This window comes from Lepidochelys kempii, chromosome 11, assembly GCF_965140285.1.
Source record: "Lepidochelys kempii isolate rLepKem1 chromosome 11, rLepKem1.hap1, whole genome shotgun sequence".
NCBI lineage: Eukaryota > Metazoa > Chordata > Testudines > Cheloniidae > Lepidochelys > Lepidochelys kempii.
The window spans coordinates 47,655,467-47,672,461 of record NC_136390.1 but is presented as its reverse complement, the minus strand read 5'-3'; the positions used below and the strand labels follow the sequence as shown (position 1 = coordinate 47,672,461).

Genomic DNA, 16,995 nt, shown 5'->3' with positions numbered 1-16,995 from the left:
ATTTTGTCCCATTTACCATTGACCTCAATGTCCTTAACTACTTTTTCCTTCAACATTTTTCCCAAGACCTTGCATACTACAGACGTCAAACTAACAGGCCTGTAGTTACCCAGGTCACTTTTTTCCCCCTTTCTTAAAAATAGGAACTATTGCCTGGTCTACACTTGGAGTTGAGGTCGAATTTAGCAGCGTTAAGTCGATTTAACCCTGTAACTGCCCAAACGACAAAGCCCTTTTTTTCAACTTAAAGGGCACTTAGCCCTGGTCTACACTAGGACTTTAGGTCGAATTTAGCAACGTTAAATCGATTTAAACCTGCACCCGTCCACACAGTGAAGCCCTTTATTTCGACTTAAAGGGCTCTTAAAATCGATTTCCTTACTCCACCCCTGACAAGTGGATTAGCGCTTAAATCGACGTTCCCAGCTCGAATTTGGGGTACTGTGGACACAATTCGATGGTATTGGCCTCCGGGAGCTATCCCAGAGTGCTCCATTCTGACCGCTCTGGACAGCACTCTCAACTCAGATGCACTGGCCAGGTAGACAGGAAAAGAACCGCGAACTTTTGAATCTCATTTCCTGTTTGGCCAGCGTGGCAAGCTGCAGGTGACCATGCAGAGCTCATCAGCACAGGTGACCATGATGGAGTCCCAGAATCGCAAAAGAGCTCCAGCATGGACCGAACGGGAGGTACGGGATCTGATAGCTGTTTGGGGAGAGGAATCCGTGCTATCAGAACTCCGTTCCAGTTTTCGAAATGCCAAAACCTTTGTGAAAATCTCCCAGGGCATGAAGGACAGAGGCCGTAACAGGGACCCGAAGCAGTGCCGCGTGAAACTGAAGGAGCTGAGGCAAGCCTACCAGAAAACCAGAGAGGCGAACAGCCGCTCTGGGTCAGAGCCCCAAACATGCCGCTTCTATGATGAGCTGCATGCCATTTTAGGGGGTTCAGCCACCACTACCCCAGCCGTGTTGTTTGACTCCTTCAATGGAGATGGAGGCAATACGGAAGCAGGTTTTGGGGACGAAGAAGATGATGAGGAGGAGGAGGTTGTAGATAGCTCACAGCAAGCAAGCGGAGAAACCGGTTTTCCCGACAGCCAGGAACTGTTTCTCACCCTAGACCTGGAGCCAGTACCCCCCGAACCCACCCAAGGCTGCCTCCTGGACCCAGCAGGCGGAGAAGGGACCTCTGGTGAGTGTACCTTTTAAAATGCTATACATGGTTTAAAAGCAAGCATGTGAAAGGATTACTTTGCCCTGGCATTTGCGGTTCTCCTAGATGTAGTCCTAAAGCCTTTGCAAAAGGTTTCTGGGGAGGGCAGCCTTATTTCGTCCTTCATGGTAGGACACTTTATCACTCCAGGCCAGTAACACATACTCGGGAATCACTGTAGAACAAAGCATTGCAGTGTATGTTTGCTGGCATTCAACCAAAATCCGTTCTTTCTCTCTCTGTGTTATCCTCAGGAGAGTGAGATATAATTCATGGTCACCTGGTTGAAATAGGGTGCTTTTCTTCAGGGACACTCAGTATAGCCCATTCCTGCTGGGCTGTTTGCCTGTGGCTGAACAGAAATGTTCCCCGCTGTTAGCCACAGGGAGGGGGGAAGGTTGAGGGGGTAGTCACGCGGTGGGAGGAGGCAAAATGCGACCTTGTAACGAAAGCACATGTGCTATGTATGTAATGTTAACAGCAAGGTTTACCCTGAAAGAGTGTAGCGACTGTTTTATAAAATGTGTCTTTTTAAATACCGCTGTCCCTTTTTTTCCTCCACCAGCTGCATGTGTTTCAATGATCACAGGATCGTCTCCTTCCCAGAGGCTAGTGAAGCTTAGAAAGAAGAAAAAACGCACTCGCGATGAAATGTTCTCCGAGCTCATGCTGTCCTCCCACACTGACAGAGCACAGACGAATGCGTGGAGGCAAATAATGTCAGAGTGCAGGAAAGCACAAAATGACCGGGAGGAGAGGTGGCGGGCTGAAGAGAGTAAGTGGCGGGCTGAAGACAGGGCTGAAGCTCAAATGTGGCGGCAGCGTGATGAGAGGAGGCAGGATTCAATGCTGAGGCTGCTGCAGGACCAAACCAGAATGCTCCAGTGTATGGTTGAGCTGCAGCAAAGGCAGCTGGAGCACAGACTGCCACTGCTGCCCCTCTGTAACCAACCGCCCTCCTCCCCAAGTTCCATAGCCTCCACACCCAGACGCCCAAGAACGCGGTGGGGGGGCCTCCGGCCAACCAGCCACTCCACAACAGAGGATTGCCCCAAAAAAAGAAGGCTGTCATTCAATAAATTTTAAAGTTGTAAACTTTTGAAGTGCTGTGCTTAAAGTGCTGTGTGGCATTTTCCTTTCCTCCTCCACCACCCCTCCTGGGATACCTTGGTAGTCATCTCCCTATTTGTGTGATGAATGAATAACGAATGCATGACTGTGAAGCAGCAATGACTTTATTGCCTCTGCAAGCGGTGATTAAAGGGAGGAGGGGAGGGTGGTTAGCTTACAGGGAAGTAGAGTGAACCAAGGGGCGGGGGGTTTCATCAAGGAGAAACAAACAGAACTTTCACACTGTAGCCTGGCCAGTCATGAAACTGGTTTTCAAAGCTTCTCTGATGCGTACCGCGCCCTCCTGAGCTCTTCTAACCGCCCTGGTGTCTGGCTGCGCGTAACCAGCAGCTAGGCGATTTGCCTCAACCTCCCACCCCGCCATAAACGTCTCCCCCTTACTCTCACAGATATTGTGGAGCACACAGCAAGCAGTAATAACAGTGGGAATATTGGTTTCGCTGAGGTCTAAGCGAGTCAGTAAACTGCGCCAGCGCGCCTTTAAACGTCCAAATGCACATTCTACCACCATTCTGCACTTGCTCAGCCTGTAGTTGAACAGCTCCTGACCACTGTCCAGGCTGCCTGTGTACGGCTTCATGAGCCATGGCATTAAGGGGTAGGCTGGGTCCCCAAGGATACATATAGGCATTTCAACATCCCCAACAGTTATTTTCTGGTCTGGGAAGAAAGTCCCTTCCTGCAGCTTTTGAAACAGACCAGAGTTCCTGAAGATGCGAGCGTCATGCACCTTTCCCGGCCATCCCACGTTGATGTTGGTGAAATGTCCCTTGTGATCCACCAGAGCTTGCAGCACTATCGAAAAGTACCCCTTGCAGTTTATGTACTCGCCGGCTTGGTGCTCTGGTGCCAAGATAGGGATATGGGTTCCGTCTATAGCCCCACCACAGTTAGGGAATCCCATTGCAGCAAAGCCATCCACTATGACCTGCACATTTCCCAGGGTCACTACCCTTGATATCAGCAGATCTTTGATTGCGTGAGCTACTTGCATCACAGCAGCCCCCACAGTAGATTTGCCCACTCCAAATTGATTCCCAACTGACCGGTAGCTGTCTGGCGTTGCAAGCTTCCACAGGGCTATCGCCACTCGCTTCTCAACTGTGAGGGCTGCTCTCATCCTGGTATTCATGCGCTTCAGGGCAGGGGAAAGCAAGTCACAAAGTTCCATGAAAGTGCCCTTATGCATGCGAAAGTTTCGCAGCCACTGGGAATCGTCCCAGACCTGCAACACTATGCGGTCCCACCAGTCTGTGCTTGTTTCCCGAGCCCAGAATCGGCGTTCCACAGCATGAACCTGCCCCATTAGCACCATGATGCATGCATTGGCAGGGCCCATGCTTTCAGAGAAATCTGTGTCCATGTCCTGATCACTCACGGGACCGCGCTGACGTCGCCTCCTCGCCCGGTATCGCGTTGCCATGTTCTGGTGCTGCATATACTGCTGGATAATGCGTGTGGTGGTTGATGTGCTCCTAATTGCCAAAATGAGCTCAGCGGCCTCCATGCTTGCCTTGGTATGGCGTCCGCACAGAAAAAAGGCGCGGAACGATTGTCTGCCGTTGCTCTGAAGGAGGGAGGGGCGACTGACGACACGGCTTACAGGGTTGGCTTCAGGGAGCTAAAATCAACAAAGGGTGTGCCTGTACATCAAGGAGTATTTCAGGCAGGACTGCACGGAGGGTTCCAATAAGAAATGGTGCACCAAAGTTATCGTTGTTATTGGAACAAGGAGGTTAGCCTGGCCTCTGATTGATACATGGCTAGATTAACCTCGCTGCGCCTTCTCTGTGACTGACTGCAGTGTGATCTAGACAGGGGAGGAGGAAAATGAGTACAAAACAAATCTGGTCTATTTCTTGTTCTGACCCACTCCATCTATCCTTTACATCTTTGGCTGGCAGCAGACAAAAAAGGCGCGAAATGATTGTCTTCCCTTGCTTTCACGGGGGGAGGGAGGGTGGGAACGGGGTCCTGACGATATGTACCCAGAACCACCCGCGACAATGTTTTAGCCCCATCAGGCATTGGGATATCAACCCAGAATTCCAATGGGCAGCGGAGACTGCGGGAACTGTGGGATAGCTACCCACAGTGCAACGCTCCAGAAGTCGACGCTTGCCTCGGTACTGTGGAAGCGCTCCGCCGAGTTAATGCACTTAATGCACTTAGAGCATTTTCTGTGGGGACACACACACTCGAATATATAAAACCGATTTCAAAAAAACCGACTTCTATAAATTCGACCTAATTTCGTAGTGTAGACATACCCTTAAAATTGATTTCTTTACTCCACACTTGACAAGGGGATTAGCGCTGAAATCGGCCTTGCTGGGTCAAATTTGGGGTAGTGCGGATGCAATTCGACGGTTTTGGCCTCCGGGAGCTATCCCAGCGTGCTCCATTGTGACCACTCTGGACAACACTCTCAACTCAGATGCACTGGCCAGGTAGACAGGAAAGGGCCCGCGAACTTTTGAATCTCATTTCCTGTATGGCCAGCATGGCAAGCTGCAGGTAAGTACAGAGCTCATCAGCAGAGGTGACCATGATGGAGTCCCAGAATCACAAAAGAGCTCCAGCATGGACTGAACAGGAGGTACGGGATCTGATCGCTGTGCTATCAGAACTCCTTTCCAGTTTTCAAAATGCCAAAACATTTGTAAAAATCTCCCAGGGCATGAAGGACAGAGGCCATAACAGGGACCTGAAGCAGTGCCGCGTGAAACTTAAGGAGCTGAGGCAAGCCTACCAGAAAACCAGAGAGGCAAACGGCTTCTCCACGTCAGATCCCCAAACATGCCGCTTCTATGATGAGCTGCATGCCATTTTAGGGGGTTCAGCCACCACTATCCCAACCCTATGCTTTGACTCCATCAATGGAGTGGGTGGCAACACGAAGTAGGTTTTGGGGACGAGGAAGATGATAGCTCACAGCAAGCAAGTGGAGAAACTGGTTTTCCTGACAGCCAGGAACTGTTTCTCACGCTGGACCTGGAGCCAGCGCCCCCTGAACCCACCCAAGGCTGCCTTCCGGACCCGCCAGGTGGAGAAGGAACCTCTGGTGAGTGTACCTTTTTAAATCGTATACATGGTTTAAAAGCAAGCCTGTTTAATGATTGATTTGCCCTGGCATTCGCGGCCAGTACAGCTACTGGAAAAGTCTGTTAACAACATGTCTGGGGATGGAGCGGAAATCCTCCAGGGACATCTCCATAAAGCTCTCCTGGATGTACTCTCAAAGCCTTTGCAAAAGGTTTCTGGGGAGGGCAGCCTTATTCCGTCCACCATGGTAGGACACTTTACCACGTCAGGCCAGTAGCATATAGAATCATTGCAGAACAAAGCATTACAGCATATGTTTTCTGGTGTTCAAACAACATCCATTCTTTATCTCTCTGTGTTATCCTCAGGAGAGTGATATCATTCATAGTCACCTGGTTGAAATAGGGTGCTTTTCTTAAGGGGACATTCAGAGGTGCCCATTCCTGCTGGGCTGTTTGCCTGTGGCTGAACAGAAATGTTCCCTGCTGTTAGCCACGTGGTGGGGAGAGGGGGGAGCGGTTAGCCACGTGGTGGGGGGAGGCAAAATGCGACCTTGGAACGAAAGCACATGTGCTGTGTATGTAATTTAACAACAAGGTTTACCGTGAAAGAGTGTAATCATTGTTCTACAAAAAGGGGCCTTTTTAAATACCACTGTCCTTTTTTTTTTTTTCTCCACCAGCTGCATGTGTTTCAAGGATCACAGTATCTTCTCCTTTCCAGAGGCTAGCAAAGATTAGAAAGTGAAAAAAACACAGTTGCGATGAAATGTTCTCTGACCTCATGCTGTCCTCCCAAATTGAGAGAGCACAGGTGAATGTGTGGAGGCAGACAATGTCAGAGTGCAGGAAAGCACAACATGAATGCTAGGAGAGGTGGTGGGCTGAAGAGAGTAAGTGGTGGGCTGAAGAGAGGGCTGAAGATGATAGGTGGCAGCAGCATGATGACAGGAGGCAGCATTCAATGCTGAGGCTGCTGGAGGATCAAACTAATATGCTCCAGCATATGGTTGAGCTGCAGGAAAGGCAGCTGGAGCACAGACCGCCACTAAAGCCCCTGTGTAACAAACCGCCCTCCTCCCCGAGTTCCATAGCCTGCTCATGCAGACGCCTAAGAACGTGGTGGGGGGGGGCCTCCGGCCTCCCAGCCACTCCACCCAGAGGATTTCCCAAGCAACAGAAGGCTGGCATTCAATAAGGTTTAATTTTTTAAAGTTTTTAAGCTCTAAAGTGCAGTATGGCCTTGTCCTTTCCTCCTCCCCCACCCCTCCTGGGCTACCTTGGCAGTTATCCCCCTATTTGTGTGGTGAATTAATAAAGAATGCATGAATGTGAAGCAAAAATGACTTTATTGCCTCTGCAAGCAGTGATCGAAGGGAGTAGGGGAGGGTGGTTAGCTTACAGGGAAGTAGAGTGAACCAAGGTGGGGGGGGGGTTCATCAAGGAGAAACAAACAGAACTTTCACACCATAGCTTGGCCAGTCATGAAACTGGTTTTCAAAGTTTCTCTGATGCGCAGCATGCCCTCCTGTGCTCTTCTAACTGCCCTGGTGTCTGGCTGTGCGTAACCAGCGACCAGATGTTTTGCCTTAACCTCCCACTCTGCCATAAACATCTCCCTCTTACTCTCACAGATATTGTGGAGCGCACAGCAAGCAGTAATAATTGGTTTTGCTGAGGTCTAACGGAGTCAGTAAACTGCGCTAGCGTGCTTTTAAACATCCAAATGCACATTCTACCACCATTCTGCACTTGTTCAGCCTGCAGTTGAACAGCTCTTGACTACTGTCCAGGCTGCCTGTGTATGGCTTCATGAGCCAGGGCATTAAGAGGGAGGCTGGGTCCCCAAGGATAACTATAGGCATTTCAACATCCACAATGGTTATTTTCTGGTCTGGGAAGAAAGTCCCTTCCTGCAGCTTTTGAAACAGACCAGAGTTCCTGAAGATGCGAGTGTCATGTACCTTTCTCGGCCATCCCACGTTGATGTTGGTGAAACGTCCCTTGTGATCCACCAGCTTGCAGCACTATTGAAAAGTACCCCTTGCGGTTTATGTACTCACCGGCTTGGTGCTCTGGTGCCAAGATAGGGATATGGGTTCCATCTATCGCCCCACCACAGTTAGGGAATCCCATTGCAGCAAAGCCATCCACTATGACCTGCACATTTCCCAGGGTCACTACCCTTGATATTAGCAGATCTTTGATTGCGTTGTCTACTTGCATCACAGCAGCCCCCACAGTAGATTTGCCCACTCCAAATTGATTCCCGACTGATAGGTAGCTGTCTGACGTTGCAAACTTCTACAGGGCTATTGCCACTCGCTTCTCAACTGTGAGGGCTGCTCTCATCTTGGTATTCATGCGCTTCAGGGCAGGGGAAAGCAAGTCACAAAGTTCCATGAAAGTGCCCTTATGCATGCGAAAGTTTCGCAGCCACTGGGAATCGTCCCAGACCTGCAACACTATGCGGTCCCACCAGTCTGTGCTTGTTTCCAGGGCCCAGAATCGGTGTTCCACAGCATGAACCTGCCCCATTAGCACCATGATGCCCACGTTGCCAGGGCCCGTACTTTGAGAGAAGTCTGTGTCCATGTCCTCATCATTCTCGTCACCGTGCTGACGTCGCCAACTCACCCGGTTTTGCTTTGGCAGGTTCTGGTGTTGCATATACTGCTGGCTAATGTGCTCATAATTGCTAAAGTGATCTGAGCGGGCTCCATGCTTGCCGTGGTATGGTGTCTGCACGGAAATAAGGCGCGGAATGATTGTCTGCCGTTGCTCTGATGGAGGGAGGGGCAACTGATGACATGGCTTACAGGGAATTAAAATCAACAAAGGGGGTGGCTTTACATCAAGGAGAAACAAAAAGAACTGTCACGCAGAAGGGCCCCCTCAAGGATTGAACTCAAAACCCTGGGTTTAGCAGGCCAATGCTCAACCCACTGAGCTATCCCTCCCCGCAGTATTCCAGGTAGGACTGAATCTCCATTAAACTTTTCAAGGTGCCTCTGACAGACCTCACCGAAACGATTGTTGGCCCTTGATTTCACAGAGGGAGGGAGGGGGGAGCAAATTAATACAAAACAAATCTGGTCTATTTCTTGTTTTGATCCACTCTATCTGTCTTTTACATCTTAGGCTGGCAGCAGATGGTGCAGTAGGACTGCTAGCCATCCTCATCTCCTGGCTGCTCGGCAGAAGATGGTGCAATACGACTGCTGGCAGGACTAAAGAGAATGACCTGGTCGAGTCACTCCTATTTATGTCCCTGCGCCCATGTCTGCCCAGGTGCTCCTGACCGACCTCACCGACGCGGCCAAGAGCACCTAGGACATGATGACGATGGTTATCAGGCCTATTGCACCATCTGCTGCCACAAGGCAATGAGCTGTTGCTGTGTAGCAATGCAGTACCGAGTCTGCCAGCACCCAGGAGACGTACCGTGACAGTCAGCTGAGTGGGCTCCATGCTTGCCATGGTATGATGTCTGCACAGGTAACCCAGGAAAAAAGGCGTGAAATGATTGTCTGCCATTGCTTTCACAGAGGGAGGGCCTGATGACATGTACCCAGAACCACCTGCAACAATGTTTTTGCCCCATTAGGCATTGGGATCTCAACCCAGAATTCCAATGGGCGGCGGAGACTGCGGGAACTGTGGGATAGCTACCCACAGTGCAACACTCCGGAAGTCAACATTCTGGAAGTTGACGCTAGCCTCGGTACTGTGGAAGCACTCTGCCGAGTTAATGCACTTAGAGCATTTTGTGTGGGGACACACACAATCGATTATATTAAAACGATTTCTAAAAAAAGACTTCTATAAATTCGACCTAATTTCGTAGTGTAGACATATGTTAGCAATTCTCCAGTTCATACGGTTCAATCCCTGAATTTAGAGATTCATTAAAAAATCTTGCTAATGGGCTTGCAATTTCATGTGCCAATTCCTTTAATATTCTTGGATGAAGATTATCTGGGCCTCCTGATTTAGTCCCATTAAGCTGTTCGACTTTCGCTTCTGCCTCGGATATGGTAATATCTACCTCCATGTCCTCATTCCCATTTGTCATGCTACCATTATCCCTAAGATCCTCATTAGCCTCATTAAAGGCTGAGGCAAAGTATTTGTTTAGATATTGGGCCATGCCTACGTTATCCTTAACCTCCACTCCATCCTCAGTGTTTAGCGGTCCCACTTCTTCTTTCTTTGTTTTCTTCTTATTTATGTGGTCTTGGTGCACCCCATCCCCAACAACGCATCCTCACTGGTAACATCTATTTTGATTAGAGTAAATTGCCGGAGCAGCATATACTCTCGATAGCAACAATGCAATGGGGCCCTGCTCTTCAAACCCACCTGGTACCGCAGGAGTTCAGGTTCTCAGTGGATCTACTTGTTGCGGAGGAGGCGGTGTCTCCCTTGTTCAGTACCAAGAGGTTATCAGGAGCAAGAGCAGCATGGTCCCAAAGATGGGACCTCTCCCTGGTACCATTTAACTCACCAACGTGTTCAGAGAATGTTGGTGCTCCCCCTATTGAGAAGGAGAAATTTTCCTCCAATTTGAATATTTTGATTCAGTGTTCCCCAACACTTCAGACAAGGGATCTCCATCCTGACATTTTTGACAAGAAGGGAAAGTTGCACCAAAAACAGGCCCCTGTTCCTCCAGCCTGGTTTGAGCATCAGTGATTGCCTTTAGTACCTCCCCAGTGGCCATACTGCAATCCTTGGGCTGCATGTTGTCAGCAGTTTGCCCACGCCTGTAGTCTCTCTCTCATGGGGAATATAGGGGGAGATGCTTCCCTACTCCAAATGCTCCTCCTCCATTACCTCAGGCACCAGAATCCTTTGAGGAGCAGGACATCGGGGCAGATAGAGGTTACTTCCCAAACAAATGTCTTCTTCCACTTCCCTGTCAGCTGGTGTGATGATGCGACAGTGCCCCTTTTGGTCAGAATGAGTGTTGTGCAGAGTTTGCTTGATCTGGCAGGGCGGTCAGTCAGCTCCTCTTTCCTGAGTGCCTCTGGCAGTCCTGTTCTTGGCTATGAAAGGGGGTTTGTTCTAGTCCCGCCAGGGTGTGTGGCATTTCCCCTTATACTTGGTGGGGTAAGCTGGTCCTGGTATTCAGGGGATTGGAAAACTCTTCAGTTCTTAAGTCTCTGAGTGGTCAGTAGGGAACCCAGGACAATCCACTCCACTGGGTTCCAGCTCAGGGTCCTTAAACCAGGCAGGTAGAATCAGACCTCAACAACTCTTCCTGCTGTGCTCTGATCTCCTTCATACCTCCCTTTTGTTTCTGTGAGCTCCTCTAGCCTGTAGATCAGTCATCCTCTTTCTGGATGGCTTCTCAGCAGCTTGTTGGCAGGAGGTTTTTCCCTCCAGTCCGCTCTTCTGACAGCCACCCTTCTCCTCTGCTTCTCAGCTCTTATATTCTCCCAGGTGCTGTGAGGCTGGTCCTCCCCAACTGATTCCTAGTCCCAGTCTTCTTGTCCAGCTTGTCCCAGTTCTCCGCCCCGCCCCTCCCCAGGTCCACATCTGATTGCAGTGTTCCTGCTCCCTACAAGTCAACAGACTTGCAGTCCTCACCCATTTCCTTTGCTGCCTTACCAGTCCCAGTTCACCCCTTTCCCGCAACAGCTCCCAGTTTCCTTGGCCTACCAGTCCCAGTCTCTACCCCTTCTATTCCCAGTCACAGTTTATTTCCCCTCCTCCAGTCCCAGTTTCACCATACTCTATGTCCCAGTCTATAACGTTCCCTTCCCCCCTGTACTGGCTTTTGTTCCTTCTGCATTCAAATCAATGCTCTGTGCTGCTTGGGTGCCAGCAGTGGGCATCATTGACAGCACAGGAGAGACAGGCTCCTTGCTCTCAGTTCTGGTGTTTGGCTCTAGAACTGCAGAAAGTAGCAATTGCAGAGCAAGTCTTTCTGATTTCCTCCCCACCCCCATCCCAGGATTGGCACATGCTCAGTCTCTCAGTGAGGATGGCATATGCACAGCCTGGTCAGTACTAGGAGCTGTGATAAGCTGAAGCATGCTTCGTTGATCTGTGGGGATAGTGCATACTCAGTCTGTTCAGCATTAGGATTTGAGAGGCAAAAGCATGTTCAATAAGGATGGAATCTGAGATTTTAGTTTCTATAAAAGTAAAGTTGTGTCTCTTGAGCATGCGTGAATTGCAATTTTCCAAAGGCTTGTAACTTAGCCATTTGGGACAGCAAGAGGCAGTGATAGACAGGTCCTTACCAACTTTCAAGTCCCTGCTCCAAAGCCAGGGCTTGAGCATGTCAAAGAAAAAGTGTCAAGAATTTTTTAACATGGGCAAAACAATGTCTTCCCTAGTCTTGTCCACAGGAATGGCTGAACCGTTTTGACTGAAAGGTTTCAAAAAAACGGTAATGATGAGGGGCGCTATCAGTGCTGCCTGTTGTAATCACAATGGCTTTCAGTTTTCTTGCTATTTCAAGTAGAAGGCCTCTTTACTGGTTGAGTTTGAAGAATTTTTTGTTTCCTACCATACAGATGTACAATGTTGTTTCGTTGCACTCCTTCAGAAAATGTACTTTTAGAAATATTCTTTGATATTTTGAATGACTGACAAGCCCACCATTAACACCCTGCACAGCATAACTGCTGACTTCCATTTGGCATAACCAAGATGAGTGAATTATAGCCTTGGACTGAATCGATGCCTTTGCAAAAGAAATGCCAGCCACACTAGTATTTTTGCTTAGGTAGAAAAATGTGTGAAAGGAAATAAATTAGCTGTGATGAATGAATGAAACCTCTTGAAACTGCAGGAATAAGATATTAGAGACTGAATTTTAAAAAACACATTTAAACTAAAAAAAAGTTTTAAATGTTTTAGGCTAAAAGCAATTGTTAGAAAACTTGAAGAAGTGAGTACAAAATTTTAAATTTATCACTAAAAAAGTCTAAATATATGCATGTTTGTTTACACGGCCTATTCTATAAACTTTGCACTGTATGAATTTGTAGTCCATTTATGTATTTTAAAGAGAACCGTTTCTAATACTGCACATGGAAGGCTGGTGTTGCCTGTTACTTGCCTAACCCTAGTGTAAATGTCCTGACTAATGTGTGCATGAAACAAAGGAATGGGATCTGGGGGTCATAGAGGACCACAAGCTAAATGAGTCAACAGTGTAACACTGTTGTAAAGAAAGCGAACATCCTCCTGGGATGTATTAGCAGGAATGTTGTAAGCAAGACACGAGAAGTAATTCTTCCTCTATACTCTGTGCTGATTAGGCCTCAACTGCAGTATTGCGTCCTGTTCTGGGCGTCAAATTTCAGGAAAGATGTGGACAAATTGGAGAAAGTCCGGAGAAGAGCAACAAAAATGATTAAATGTCCAGAAAACATGAGCTATGAGGGAAGATTGAAAAAATTGGGTTTGTTTAGTGTGAAGAAAAGAAAAGACTGAGGGGGGCATGATGACAGTTTTCAAGTACATAAAAGGTTGTTACAAGGAGGAGGGAGAAAAATTGTTGTTCTTAATCTCTGAGGATAGGACAAGAAGCAGTGGGCTTAAATTTCAGCAAGGAAAGTTTAGGTTGGACATTAGGGAAAAACTTCCGAACTGTCAGGGTGGTTAAGCATTGGAATACATTTCCCAGGGAGGTTGTGGAATCTCCATCATTGGAGATTTTTTTAAGAGCAGGTTAGACCAGGGGTCGGCAACCTTTGAGAAGTGGCGTGCCAAGTCTTCATTAATTTAAGGTTTTGTGTGCCAGTAATAAATTTTACATTTACAGGAGCCCCTCGATGGAACCCCAGATTGGCAGCAGGCTGAGTGGTGCCAGCGGCTGGGACCCTGGCTGGCAGGGGCCAGCATCCGGGACCCCAGACTTGCAGCAGGATGTGCGGCTCAGTCTGCTGCCAGTCTGGGGTCCCGGCTGCCGGCCCCACTCATCCAACTGCCGGCCTCAATGGACGGAACCCCGGGCCAGCAGCAAGCTGAGCGGGGTCGGCGGCCGGGACCCCAGGCTGAGTGGGGCCAGCGGCGCACTGAGCCTCTCAGCCCACTGCCAGTCTGGGGTTCTGTCCGCCAGCCCCTGCCCGCTGGGGTCCTGGCTGCCAGCCCCACTCAGCCCGCTGCCGGCCCAGGGTTCCGTCCATTCAGGCCAGCAGCGGGATGAGTGGGGCTGGTGGCCAGGACCCTGGCTGGCAGCAGAGTGCCACTAAAAATCAGCTCGCGTGCTACCTTTGGCATGTGTGCCGTAGGTTGCCAACCCCTGGGTTAGACAAACACCTGTCAGGGATGGTCTAGATAATACTTAGTCCTGCCATGAGTCCAGGGGACTGGACTAGATGACCTCTCAAGGTCTCTTCCAGTCCTATGATTCTGTGTGTATCTGTTGGGGGCGTGTCTCGGGTCCCAGGATGGCAGTACTCTGGACTGTCACCCAACAGCGAGAGTCAATGGCCACTCCCAGCAGTGTCTTCCACCGGCAAGAGCCAGTAGCCCAGGGTAGGAGAACCTGGGCCCTCCCTTCTCCACCAGGTTCCAACCCAGGGCTCGATGAGATAACAATTCGAAGTATACAGACCATGGACACTGGTGCCACTATACCCCTTCCCAGGGCCACTTCCTATGGTGGCTTCAGTTCCTCTGCTGGTGCTACTAGGTCATTTCTGAGCTCCCCTTGGCATCCTCCCAGGGTGTGGTCTGGAGGGCCTTCCTCCCTCAGTCAGGGCTCATTGGTGCAGTCTTCTGTGGTCGAGGGGCCCGTGCTGGGACCTGGTTCCAGCCACCTGGGGTCTCTGCCTCTTCTTAGCAGGAACTTATACCACACACTGCTCTCCTGCTTCATCCACCCAGACTGAGCTAAGCTGCTCCCTTTTGAGTTCCTTGTGAACTTGCCCACCGGGGCAGCTGGGTGGAGCTCTCTGGGCCCAGAGATGCTCCTTAACTCTTCCTTCCACAGATTGGGGGTGGGGGTGGGGGCTTGTACACCCAGCTCAGTATTGCCTTTATCTACTGAACAATTGGTCATAAGCATGATTGTATTATCCAGGAGAGGTGGCTTGCAGAAATGATAAGCTGATGGAAAATTGCTTCTAGCTCTAGTGGCAGAGGTCTGCGTTTTGGAAATGGAAGATCCTGGGTCTATTCTGTGCAGCCAAATAATATGGCAACCATGAAGTCTACACAGGCTTAAGTTTGTTACAGTTGGAACTCAGTTGCTGTATTTAAATTCCTCTGAATAAACAGCAAATTCCTCTGAATGAGCTCTGCCTCAATGTGGGGGCGGGGGTGGAGGTAGCCTACTAGTTAGTACATAGTACCCCTGCTATCTGTTGAATGGATTGTCAGAGCTGCTCTAGGTTTTTGTGACCACAATATCCTATTCAAGCTGATTCAAACAGAATATAAACCAGGATTTCATCACAGCTTCATCCAGCTTCATCCAATGTCATATATGTCCAGTTTAACTGGCGACTTTGGTGGCCTTACTATACATTTGTAGCCAAGTATCCATTTCAGATCAATAATATTAATTATTTTATTCAGCTATACATCTACATTGTTTAATTAACGTTATTTAATGTCACTTCTGTTTCATTCATTTTTAAAATGACAAATGGGTTTTTAGGAGACTATTGTGAGTAGCTTTATTTAATATAAAGTTTGATACGTGTAGCTTTACTAGTATTGAAGTGAATTGGGGTAATAAAATTCAATATAACTGAGCAGCATGTGAAGAAAATTTCAATTAAAAGCATCATAGGTATTTGAATGTTTTAAGAATAAATTGCACTTGCCTAACTAAGAAGAGAAAAGCAAACCCACTCTGCTATTAATTTGGATGTTACATCTCCAGAAAGAATAAGTTGATATCAACACAGCAGTGATAGAGCCAGAAAACCAAATGAAACTGATTTGCCTTTTTAATAGGGAAGTGCAATTATAGAGACCATAGGCCAGAATGAACAATGATTCCACTCATCATACAGTGGTGAAACTCTTAAGGACTAAACTTAATAAGAAAGCGATCATATGAATTTATTTGCAGGTAGAATGCTTCACCCAGGGTACCTTATTGCTGCATTTGATTTAGAGCAGCAGTGTCACTGGCAATTTTTAAGAACTGTGTTAAGAAAATTGTCTGAAGTGGAAAGTACTTTTCTGGCCCATATTCCGCTTGTAAGTTCCCTTATGTCTCTTGAAAACTTGATGGTGTTGTGTTTGTTCTATAACCATCTGGCTTAGATTCAAGAAGGAAAACCTGAGAGGTCACAAGCACCCACAGCTCCCACTGCTTCATGATTTCTTACGATCAGTTCCATAAAGAAAACCTAAGTGCATATGCTCTATGGCAGTTTTAACTTCTTCTGAAGCATCAGGCACTGGCTGTCCTGTTTGATGCCTCTCCAGTAATCTGAAATAGCAGTCTGATTCTATATGGAGATCTATATAACGAAGATTTTCAAAAGTGACTCATGATTTTTGGATACCTCCATTTTTGGGTGCCCAACTTGAGACCCCTTCAAGGAACCTAGAGTAAAATCCTGGTCCCACTGAAGTCAATTGGAGTTTTGCCATTGACTTTAATGGGGGCTGGATTCCACCTCAGATTTACAGAAAGTACTGAACTTTATGAAAGCACATCCCTTTTAAGGCCTCTCAAGTTATCCATTCTAAAATGATGACCCAGAATCATTAGTTTCTGAAAATCTTGGCCCCTGTTCCTAAAACAAATGAATTCAAAATCTGCTGCCAATAAATAAAAATATGGTAATAATAACTGTACCATATGTTGGATTATTAGGCTTTTTTCTTATGATGATCAAGTATAAAGAGATTAAACCTTAACATACTTCATAAATGGGCTATCATATCTCATACCCCTTTAATGCTGATAAATAGTTCTTGCAGTAGGGTTTGTAGTACATTTGCCAATGTTACTCATTATAAAATCTATCTAAACTTCCCACACCCTCGTTAGACAGTTCCATACTATACAGCCATCCATTTTCTGGAGTATCATTAAAAATTATTTTAATTTATACAGTGTTAAGGAAAAACTTTTATAAAATTGAACATCTTCATCTAGTTGTTGAATCAGTGGTTCCCTAATATAAGATTGTGGTTTTGAGTCTGACCTTAAAATAATTGTTGGAAATGTTGCGTATCCCAAGGTGGTTAGGAGAAATATCAAATAATTATCTTTGACAGTTAATGCTGTGGTTTCTTCTTCACATAATTTTGTCAGACTACAAATCTATCAATTATATTGCAAAAGAAGTTGGAGTCCTGTACTTATAGAATATTATAATACTGATTAGTATAATGATCTATAATTACTTGATTAAATGTATTATGCATTTTTTTAGAAAGGACAAATACAATGACACTTGTACCATAGTTAAATTTGCCACGCCTTCCACTGAGACCCAGGATATGGTAGCTTTGATTTCTCAGTTAATGGTATGTGTTTTAGTGGTATATCCTTCAAACACCTCTCTTGCAAATGAGATTAAGGCTGGTGCATTTACACAGAAATCACTTTCTATAGAGATCTAAGAGGTGGCTCCACATTATCGGGCAGCGTTGAGATGAGAGAAATGCA

At 47.4% G+C, this 16,995-nt stretch overlaps 1 protein-coding gene across 1 annotated transcript in view; it reads left to right on the top strand.

The window, feature by feature from the left end:
- Positions 1-469: 469 nt before the first annotated feature.
- LOC140895954 (uncharacterized) overlaps positions 470-16,995 on the top strand; it is a 39,650-nt gene continuing 23,124 nt past the window's right edge. The window contains exons 1-2 of the mRNA XM_073306923.2: positions 470-1,197; positions 1,784-1,993. Coding sequence (XP_073163024.2) covers positions 615-1,197; positions 1,784-1,993 — 793 coding nt within the window. The 5' untranslated portion in view covers positions 470-614. The remainder of the gene's footprint in view (positions 1,198-1,783; positions 1,994-16,995) is intronic.